The 11,417-nt window shown below is 43.5% G+C and overlaps 1 protein-coding gene across 1 annotated transcript in view; it reads left to right on the forward strand.

Annotated features, from left to right (window-relative positions):
- LOC127430170 (gamma-aminobutyric acid type B receptor subunit 1-like) overlaps positions 1–11,417 on the forward strand; it is a 70,798-nt gene that overhangs the window by 25,694 nt on the left and 33,687 nt on the right. The window contains exons 10-15 of the mRNA XM_051679728.1: positions 1,097–1,198; positions 3,270–3,335; positions 3,518–3,709; positions 4,094–4,339; positions 4,645–4,708; positions 10,129–10,206. Of these exons, the coding sequence (XP_051535688.1) occupies positions 1,097–1,198; positions 3,270–3,335; positions 3,518–3,709; positions 4,094–4,339; positions 4,645–4,708; positions 10,129–10,206 (748 nt within the window). The remainder of the gene's footprint in view (positions 1–1,096; positions 1,199–3,269; positions 3,336–3,517; positions 3,710–4,093; positions 4,340–4,644; positions 4,709–10,128; positions 10,207–11,417) is intronic.

The following is an 11,417-nucleotide window of genomic DNA, read 5'->3' on the forward strand; positions in this document are numbered from 1 at the left end:
CTGAGTGGCAAAAACCATGGCTGATTATTCTCTCCTTAAGCACTGATGGACTTCTAGAGTCATTTTTCTTCATGTTGACTGCTAAAAATATGAACTAAGCCATAAGTCTCTCATGCATCGATTCAATATTGAGCTAGTGTAATCCAGCCAGACTAATGATCTCTTCAGAAGCTCATCGCTTTTTCACAGTTACTTTCATCCCAGTCTTTCCCTCCTGTTAATATCCACCATCTTCTCCCAATTCATTGATGTCGGCAGTCTCAACAAGAAAATGAGCTTTAGTTACAGTATTCGATGGTCTAAATAATTGAAAATCACTGAAAAAATGTATATACCGCAATCACAGACGTTCTAATCTAGATGGGATTAGATTCCTCTGAGGACCACTGAGTTAGCTGAAAACCTTTTTTTCTGGAATTTTTACTGGGGTTGTGTGAAAAAAACACAGACAGACGTGTTTGATTCAGACAGGATATTATACAGTACAAAGTATGTCTGTGAAACACAAATTTCCCTAAACTCCTCAGGGAAAACTTGTCCTGTCCAAATAGGGCTCATGTGTTGATTCTTGTGTTCAGCAGTCTTTAAGGGATAGTTAACCCAGAAATGAAAATTCTGCCATAATTTACTCAACCTCATGTTGTTCCAAACCTGTATGACTTTCTTTCTTCAATGGAACACAAAAGGAGATGTTAGGCACAAAGTTAGCCTCAGTCACCAACATGAGAATGAGTAAATGATAATAGAATTTTCATTTTTGCATGAACTATCCCTTTAAACCCAAATTTACCATACATTTAAACACTATTCTATTGCTGCCTTGAAAAAAAAGAGGTATTTCTGTCTTTTTATTTTTGTCTCTCTTTTTCCACACTGTTTTCTTCTTCCATTTCCATTACTTCATTGTCTTCTACTTTGGTATACACTCTGACCATTCATCTCACAACCCCCATTTGTTCCCCTCTTCTCCTTTCTTCCTTTCATTCACTCCTTGATCTTTTTATGCGCTCTCTTCCTGTCTATCCTTCTCTCTCCCCAAACATCGCTCCTGTCCTGTCACTTCCACTGTCTCACTCTTCTCTCTTTTTCTCTCCAGACGTTGGATGATTTGGAAGAGCGAGTGAAGGAGGCTGGCATTGAGATAAGCGTGAGACAGAGCTTCCTCACTGATCCCGCGGTGGCTGTCAAAAACCTGAAGGTGCTTTGATGAAAAATGTACCAGCCGCTCTCTTCCTCTGCTCAGCCCATGTTGGTTAGCTAGCTTGCAGGCAGAGCGCATGAAAATCTTATGCGAAATAAATCAACACTCTGAATAATTGGTCCCTGTCGTCAGATCGACTAATGGCTCACTTGCTGTCTCAGTTACTACCAGTAGTGTAGTCTAGGGCATACGTAGGCATATGCATATGCCCACCTATCTTTCTTAGGATTTTGCGTATGCCCACCTAAAATAAGTGATGATACATATGGCCACCAGAACAACGAGTAGGCTTTTGATCTGGAACTTTTAATCTACTAACGCGATGCCGCAGCACCACTGAGTGAATTGTATTTTTTATTTTATTTGAAAAGTGTACAGAGATTCTCACTAAACGCGTACGGAGCTGCGGGAGGCGGGAGCGCAACTAATGGTCCTTCATAAATTCACAGTATGCCCACCTTTCCAGACACTACTACACCACTACTGACAGTTATCATTGCATAGTTAGGCAGCCTTTTATACTGAACAAATGCATTGCATGAAGATCACATAAGAATAGGACTTGGGCTGGGCTAGAAATTAAATCTCAGTATTTTTCAGCCTGTTGATTAAAATTCAATTCAAATTGATATTTAATTAAGGAACATAATTTCAACCAATCAGCCGCTGTCTACAGTTAAATTCAAAATGTTTAATGCAAGAAGTTAAATACAGTAAAAACCTAGTTAAAAGTAATCAAGGCATGTTGTCCATGCTGTGTTTTGCTTAATGTATATATATGAAAGAACAATATTTAATCTGAGGCTATTTGCACTAGACACTAAGCATCCAAACGCATCAAGATGCGAACACACAGTGCAGGGGCATCACTGCAGTGTGTTTATTGTGTTTATTTAGAGTCCCACACACACTCTACACCAATTCTACCCCTACCCCTAACCTTCCCTTACAAAAATTAACCATGGTTTTACTTCAATAACCATAGCATAACCATGGTATTTTGTAGTGAAATCATAGTAACATAAAATTAAACATGGTTAGGTGCTGTTTACTCCTGCAAATAGTCACTCCATTATATTTAATCATTGTCATTTAAATGCATCAATAGTAACAAACACCAATATTTATCTACAAATATTTTACTAAAACATATATGAACATATATGAAATATACCAAAAGATACGTTTTGAACTGTTTAAACTGATTCGTTGGAGTGAATCAAACTTACCAACTCTAATAGCATTTTTCCATATAAACTGAGATGCTAATGATATAATATAATATAATATAAAATAACATACATGTATATATTATATTATATTAGAATATCAATCTCTTAATGCTCTATTACAAGTTGTTAAGGCAGGATTTCGACTATAACCTGTAGAAAATTTAATGGCCTAATAAAAAGCACATTAAAATCATTGCAATAACCATGGTGCCATTTCATTTTACAATAGATCATCAAAAAAATAATTGCAAATACATTGCAAATATTCAACAGCCTTCTAAGATATAACTTCCTTTTTTGGCATATACTTAGGCTTATGACTAAAATATTTAGCCCAATATTAAATAATATATTTATTTATGTATTTTTTTATTTATTTTTTGAAAATCATTTGCAAAGTGTAATTAGTGTTATGTCATAGTGGGAAAGTGAAAAGTCCAGTCCAGAAAAACAAAACAAAACAAAAACTTGCTGTTTGTTGCCAATTGTCTGACATTTCTTTCTCTTTTTGGCTTTTTTCAGACAGGCAGCAAAATCAAATTTTTTGGAATATTGACTCCAATCCGTTTAACAAAAAAGCAAAAAACAAAACATATGAAATCCGATTTTCCTCAAATCTCATTCATATGTTGTTTGAAATCCGATAAAAGCTCCAGTCGAAAGATCAGATTTCAATTATTTTTTCATCATTCGGGACATGATAGGTATATAAGGTCATACTGTACACAGATTTCATCATTTACAAAATGACAATATGTACAGTCCTAAAGATTAATGTACTGGATTAATGTACTGTGTGAACAAAAAAGTCTTTGTTGTCTCTGATATCTTTCCAGCGACAAGATGCTAGAATCATCGTCGGCCTCTTTTACGAGACGGAAGCCAGGAAGGTGTTTTGCGAGGCAAGTTACAATTGTGGTTCCTCTTGTGTGTACAGTAGATCTGAGCTGTCAGTGTATTCAGAATCAATTCAGCACAATTCAGTTCGACTTGAGTTAACTCACTGGGGCTTAACTAAGATTAATATTTGAATATGATTATTACTTAAGCGCAGATCTTCCAAACATGGTGTCATCTTTGGCAGGTTTTCAAAGAGAAACTCTATGGTAAGAAGTACGTTTGGTTCCTCATCGGCTGGTACGCAGACAACTGGTTTAAGATCAAGGATCCAGCTATCAACTGCACAGTGGAGAACATGACGGAAGCCGTGGAAGGACATGTCACCACTGAAATTGTCATGCTAAACCCGGAGACTGTCCGCGGTGCCTCCAACCTGGTGAGTAAATCATGATGAGCTTTTAGAATATATCAGAGAATGACTAATGACTAAAGTGAATGCTTTCTGTATGTAAAAACCATGTGGCCTATTAAACTGTCAATAAGGACTTCAGACATATCATGATGGAAGTATTAATTAAGAAATGGAATGATATTTTGCAGTATTAGGGATTATTTTTGACTTGGGCTAATTAGCATCTTCCAGATAGCAACTACATAGCAATACGCACCTTTTTAAAGTCTTTAAATTATATAATTATAGTTGCATTTTTAAATTTGAATTAGAATTGAACATCCCTTTAAAGCTTTCTTACCTATTTTAAATCAAATTATTGTGACCAACGTCATGATGGGGACATTAATCCTTCAAAATCACACACAGACATCCCAAGAGTTCCAGGCCCAGCTGATGTCACGTCTCGGGGGGAAGAACCCAGAAGAAACTGGGGGCTTTCAGGAAGCTCCACTGGCATATGATGCTGTCTGGGCCCTCGCATTGGCCTTAAATAAAACCGTGGCCCCTTTGAGGGCCAAAGGCTGGGCATTGGAGGACTTCAACTATAACAACAAGGAAATCACTGCTGAGATATACCGAGCCCTCAACACAAGCTCGTTTGAAGGAGTCTCTGTGAGTTGGCAATTAACTTTTCAAAACATTGAAAGAGAAAAGCTGTGAAATATTAATGAGATAAAATACTCCACATGTTCATTTTCCAGCCCTGTTGGAATGACACTCATCAGTCTCAAATGTTCCTATTTTCATGATGCAAACAATGAATCCAAGTTTAAACTTGCATGATAACAGGATGATTCAGCCTCCATTTTCCAAAGATTTTGCCTTTTTTTATTTCTGTTTTATGTATTTTGATGATATTGTGGTATGTACTTTATATTTTATAAACAGGGATTCTTGCATCTTTGCATGTCTTGTAGGGTCATGTCGTGTTTGACGCTCAGGGTTCCCGAATGGCCTGGACTCTTATTGAGCAACTGCAAGGTAGACATTATGTTAAAAGGAAAAAACTTATTTTTTGTGTGTGTAGTTTTTAACCTTTTACAAATACCATCACAAACCATCAGCTGATAACTTTTAAAAGCATAACCAAATGATGTTTTGTAGTCTGTTTTGGGTCATATTCCACTAGGATTTAAAGGAATATACCAGGTTCAGTACAAGTTAAGCTCAATCGACAGCATTTTTGGCATAATGTTGATTACCACAAAACTTTATTTTTTCTTCAAAAAAAGCAAAAATCTGGGTTACAGTGAGGCACTTACAATGGAAGTGAATGGGGGCCAATCTGTAAACGTCAAAACACTCACTCACAAGTTTCAAAAGTATATCCACAAGACAAACAATATGTGTTTTAACATGATTTTAGTTTGATAAAATAACTTACTAACATTTTCTGTGTAAAGCTGTATCATATTCTACAACTTTGTTGCCATGACAATATAATGCCGTAAACACTAAAACCCTAAAACGACTATTAAAATGATGATTCAAACAACTTTACAGCTCAAATAGTAAATTTTTTTAAACAAAAGAATTAATGTAAGTGCTTTTATAAAATTATAAGCTTCTCATTTCTGCCTTTAAACCCTCCAAAAATTGGCCCCATACACTTCCATTGTAAGTGCCCCACTGTAACCTTGATTATTGCATTTTTTTTAAAGAAAAGGAGAGATGAGTCGAAATACATTTTTGTGGTAATCAACATAATGCCCCAAATGCTGTCAATTGAGCTTAACTTGTATTGAACCCACAATAGTCCTTTAATGGTTTGCATTGGTCCCCTATCTGTCACTCACTCGACGTTGTGTCGATGTAGTGACACTAAGGGTCACTCTTGGGAGCCCCAAACACCTCTGCTTTTTTGAAAAAAGGCCAATGAGAATTGGCGAGTGGAATTTGCATGCCACTCCCCCGGACATACGGGTATAAAAGGAGCTGGTATGCAACCACTCATTCAGATTTTCTCTTCGGAGCCGAGCAGTTGTATTCAGTGCACTGAATTCAATTCCCTCCAAAGACGCACCTCAAAACTGCTGGATTTACGGCACATTTCAGCGGCTTCTCCCCCTCTGCACCTGTGGAGTGCAGAGAACGCCCCTGGGTGCTTCGGCAGAGCGAAAATAAGAGAGTATATTCTAAAAGAGTATATTTTCATTCACAAAAAGAGTGGCACACACGGAACGTCTTTTTAAAGATGCCTTTCCGTTTGTGTGTTATTCCTGGTTGCGGTCGTTATCACTCCGCTTCTGACGGCCACGATCGCTGTTTTACGTGTCTGGGCACTGCCCATGTGGAGACATCGTTCGTGGATGAGTCATGTCCTCATTGCGAGAACATGACCATGGGAACGTTGCGGTCGCAACTTTCTTACGAAAGCAAGCCACCCCAGCGGCTCCCCGCACTGGTCCTTCTACCAACGGGTTTGAGGCCGCGTTGGTTAGCACTGTGGGTGATTTGGGGATATTAATGGGGCCACTTCCACCGGGTATCCCCCCACGGACCTCCCATTCCCCAGCACATTCGCTCACCCCGATCGGGCTCTCACATGAGACCACCGGCTCGTCTCAGTGCGAGTTCGACTTCTCATTTGGAGCTCGGGAAGACGATGAGTTATCGAGCGCAGCATCGGAGAGCGGGTTCATCCAGTCTGACGCAGAGGCTTCGGCTGGGCTTCCTCCTTCGGGAGCGGTCGCCCAGTCTCACGCCGAGGCGGAAATGACGGACATGCTTTCCCGGGCGGCCGCGAGCGTTGGACTAGAGTGGAACCCTCCACTCTCCCCTGAACCCTCACGGCTCGACGATTGGTTCCAAGGCTCAGGGCGCTGCCCACGGCCACGCCCCACCCTGGTCCCTTTCTTTCCGGAAGTGCATGAGGAGCTGACAAGTTCGTGGGAAGCACCTTTTACTGCCCGGTCCCGGTCTTTCAGCTCCCCCGCTCTCACTACCCTCGATGGTGGAGCGGCCATGGGGTATTCGGTGATCCTTCGGTGGATAAGGCGCTGGCGGTGCACTTGTGTCCGCAGAGCGCCGCCACCTGGCGCGGGCGCCCGAAGCTCCCGTCTAGGGCCTGTAGGTTTACGTCGTCCCTGACGACTGTGGCCTGCGGTGCCGCTGGACAAGCCGCCTCCGCTCTGCACGGCATTGCTCTCCTGCAAGTACACCAAGCCAAGATGCTAAAAGAACTGCACAAGGGTAGTTCCGAACCGGGATTGATGCAGGAACTGTGCTCGGCGACCGACCTCGCTCTCCGGGCGATGAAGGTCACGATGTGGTCTCTCGGGCAGGCGATGTCCACCCTGGTGGTCCAGGAGCACCACCTTTGGCTCAACTTGGTCGAGATGGAAGAGGAGGACAAGGCACGGTTCCTTGATGCCCCCATTTCTCAGGTTGGCCTGTTTGGCGACACCATCGAGGACTTTGCCCAGCAGTTCTCTGTGGTGAAGAAGCAGATGGAGGCCTTACAACATATCTTGCCCCAGCGCGGCTTAAAAGCCTGCACCCTGTCTACTTGTTGCTAAGGGCATCCTCCTGCAGCAACAACACCATCTCGCGGCCAGCCGCTAAGAACCCGAGGAAGGCTTCAAAGCCCCCCCAAGACGGGCGACCCAGGGGTGAGGAGACCTGCTTCTCTGGAGCTGGTCGACAGACAACTCCATCCCCCGGTGGAGGGCTGGGAGGAGAATCTTTTGTCACCGCATGCCCAGGAGGCTGCGGCACCCAAAAGCCTGACAAAAGAATGGTTTCCTCGTCTCCTGGGTCACATGTCCGGTGCGCACGGCTGTCGTCATGACCACTGTCCACCATCCCCTGTGCGGCAAGCTGTGGCACAAACACGCTCAAACGGGATTGGTTCCGGTGGACTACGGGGACGAGATTCCTCCTCCCCCTCCTCGGCCAATCTTATGGTGGGTGGCAGGAGCCAGGTAAGTGCTTTGATGTCCCTGGACTCAGCACAGCCATGGGGCTTGAATCCCCTCGATGTGGCACCTCGAGCTCTGCCCCGCCACGAGGCCCAACCCGCCGGTCCGACATCCTGATCATTCCCTTGGTCCCCCTTGCCCGGAGTTTGAGTGCGTGGCTCGTGCTTTCCAACCCGTCACGATGGCTGACCAGGACCGTCCGACTCGGCTACGTGATTCAGTTCACCAGGCGCCTGCCCAGGTTCAGCGGCGTCTGCTTCATCTCGGAGAAGGGCGAGAACGGCGCTACCTTGCGTGCAGAGATTGCTACCCTTCTGTGCAAGGGCATGATAGAACCTGTCCCTCCAACTGAGATGAAGAAAGGGTTCTACAGCCCTTACTTCATCGTACCGAAAAACCTGGACCTGCGAGTACTGAACCGGGCTTTTTACAGACTCCCGTCCAAGATGCTGACACAAAAGCACATTCTAACGAGCATCCGACATCAAGATTGGTTCGCGGCGGTAGACCTGAAGGATGCGTACTTCCATGTCTTGGTCTTACCTCGACACAGACCCTTCCTGTGGTTTGCCTTCGAAGGCCAGGCATACCAGTACAAGGTCCTCCCCATCGGCCTATCCTTGTCCCCTCACATCATCACGAAGGTCGCAGAGGCAGCCCTTGCCCCGCTAAGGGAAGTGGGCGTCCGCATCCTCAACTGTCTCGATGACTGGCTAATCCTAGCTCACTCTTGAGAGTTGCTGTGCACACACAGGGACCTCGTGCTCCGGCACCTCAGCCGACTGGGGCTTCAGGTCAACTGGGAAAAGAGCAAGCTCTCCCCGGTTCAGAGCATTTCTTTTCTCGGTTTGGAGTTGGACTCAGTCTCGATGACAGCGCGCCTCACGAACGAGCACGTGCAGTCGGTGTTGAACTGTCTGAAGGTGTTCAGACAGAGGACAGCGGTTCCACTGAAACTTTTTCAAGGCTCCTGGGGCATATGGCATCCACCGTGTATTGGTAGGCACGAGCAGGTAAGTTCCGGGACAGCTGGCCAGGTGCTCCACATGTGCTGGTTCCCTGAAGGCGACCCCATGTGATATCTTCTGCAAAATCGTTTCCCTGTTGGCAAACTGTGTATCCTCAGGCAGAGGCCCCTCTGCCCCGGTCGCCATGCTCTGTAGAATCTCCTCCCCCTTCGGGTAGGGCCTACCATGGGACCTCTCCACATGACATACTTCCGACAAGACTCGGTAAGACCACTCAAAATACCCCACCCCCCTTTGGGTGGGGTGTGGTCTCCGTGGTGTCTTCCCCTTTGGAGGGACACCCCCCGATGCAGACACTTATGGCTCCCAGTAGGTTAACAAATTCCACTCTTTTTGGGGAGAAAAGAGAGAGAAAGATGCCTCGGCTAGCCTGTCCCTATCGTTGGGCAGTCGACTTGTTCCTGATGGACCGTTCAATGCTCATAAGAGCATTGGGGGAGGTTACATGACGGCCTGGTGTGCTGGCTACGAGGCACACAGCGGTCTGCCCATCATACACTACCAGTTCACGTAACACAGTTCAGATAGTTGTGGCATTTTGTATAGGGACCCCTAGTGTCACTACATCGACACAATGTTGAGTGAGTGACAGATAGGGAATGTCCTGGTTATTTTCGTAACCTCCGTTCCCTGATGGAGGGAACGAGACATTGTGTCCCTCTTGCCACAACGCTGAACCACCTGCTGAAATGGCTGGGACCTGGTCTCGGCTCCTCAGCACAAAACATGAATGAGTGGTTGCATACCAGCTCCTTTTATACCCATATGTCCAGGGGAGTGGCATGCAAATTCCACTCTGCAATTCTCATTGGCCTTTTTTCAAAAAAGCAGAGGTGTTTGGGGATCCCAAGAGTGATCCCTAGTGTCACTACATCGACACAACATCTCGTTCCCTCCATCAGGGAACGGAGGTTACGAAAGTAACCAGGACATTTCCAGTATAGATATGTATTCACTAGAGATAACATGCCACCAACAGAAGTCAACACATTACCAGTAGAGACCCACAGGGACCATTAGTCACCATCAAAACCAATATAATTCCTATTGTAACCAATTAAACTAATTATAATTTTTGAGAGGGCTTGTAATTCTTTTTTCAACAGGGATGTTATCAAAGTAAACAAGGAAATATGGAAATTATGTGGAGACCAATATAAAGTTAAACAAATCCCAACCATATATGATGGAACAATTTATTTTTGTCTACAAAACTAATTTCAAGCATTTAAGCATAAGCCTTCAGATCAATAGATTTTTAAGGTCAACATAAATTCAGTCAAGTGTGTCAAAACATTTGACTGGTAGTGTATATTTCACATACTAGACAGAATTATGATGTTTAGAGTCATGAGAAAAATGTCAGAGTGAGAAATGATCATTGTTGTTTCACTTTCCTTTTCTCTCAGACTTTGGTCCTTTTTCATTTCAAATCTTACCTTTTTTTTCTCAGGTGGCAGCTACAAGAAGATTGGATACTATGACAGCACAAAAGGCAACCTTTCCTGGTATGGAAACGATAAATGGATCGGTAAGAGAAACCTGTCCGACTCTTCTCGACCAGACAGCTCAGTCCATTCCTCTCCTGTCACCTTTCACATCCGCACACCGCCTGCCAAGATTGAGGCTTACCAAGATTGATTTCTGTTAGCTTGACAAAGCCCTGTCCCCCTCTTTAATATATCGCTAACAATTAGCTGTCCTTTCTGCTGGTGAAGGCCATACAGGCTCCAGAGAGCAGAGTGGTGCGGTTCACAGCGACATTGACCTTTGTGCAATTCATTGAATTTCTTGATTGACAGACTGGTATTGATGAAAGCAGTGGGCGGTGCAGTGCGAATAAAATGTAAAAGTATGATGATGCCCTCCAACATATGAAAAAGTATAACGTAGGAAAGAGTACAAAATTCAAAAAGTTATTTAATTTTCAGACTTGTGACAAAGGCTTTGTGCAGACAGGCAGAAAAAATCTGATTTGTTGGCATGTCCCGCTCAAATCCATTTAGTTGTTTATTGACTGAACAGCAGATAAAAACACAGTGACTCTGATCTTTTGAAAAACCTGATCCAAACTACATCCATATGTGATTTTAAGTAAAATTTAAGATGGATTTTTGGAAATGTGTTTGAGTCTAAACTGTCAGATCAGATTTTTAAGTAATTTTTTCCCTCATTCAGGACACGACGTGACTGTAACATCACATGCAAAGCACAGTAGTCTCTACAGCTGTGTATAAATTCTAGGGATGTCCCGATCCCACGCTCATGTGCTGGATCTTTTAAAAATTAATACCATCTGACGTACGAATGTCATTATGTAAACATTCAGCCCACAAATTAAAATCACATTATGTCCTGGTGAAATTATTTAACCGCAAAAGCTGTGATTTAATGAGATAAATATATAGTGTGCATGTAATTCAAATGTGAGCGCTTGTGAATGTGTGGAGACAGTGTTGTGCTGATACCGGCTGCCCATACCTTTTAAAGCTCCTCCTTTGCACATACAGGGAAAACACCATCAAGAGCATAGCACGCTCTGTTTGTAGCCAATAACACTAAACAGCTTGCATATTTGCATGTATGTAGCGTAAGGCACATACAGAGTACATCCCTATTTACTGAACATCATGATGGCACCGCAGATGGCTGCCTCGATGTGGAGCGCTCCTATTGTTTTGTTGTTTTTGTTTGTTTGTCCTGTGTTTAGTAATCTTTTTTTCCAGTCAGTTTTACCAGAGA

This window comes from Myxocyprinus asiaticus, chromosome 39, assembly GCF_019703515.2.
Source record: "Myxocyprinus asiaticus isolate MX2 ecotype Aquarium Trade chromosome 39, UBuf_Myxa_2, whole genome shotgun sequence".
NCBI lineage: Eukaryota > Metazoa > Chordata > Actinopteri > Cypriniformes > Catostomidae > Myxocyprinus > Myxocyprinus asiaticus.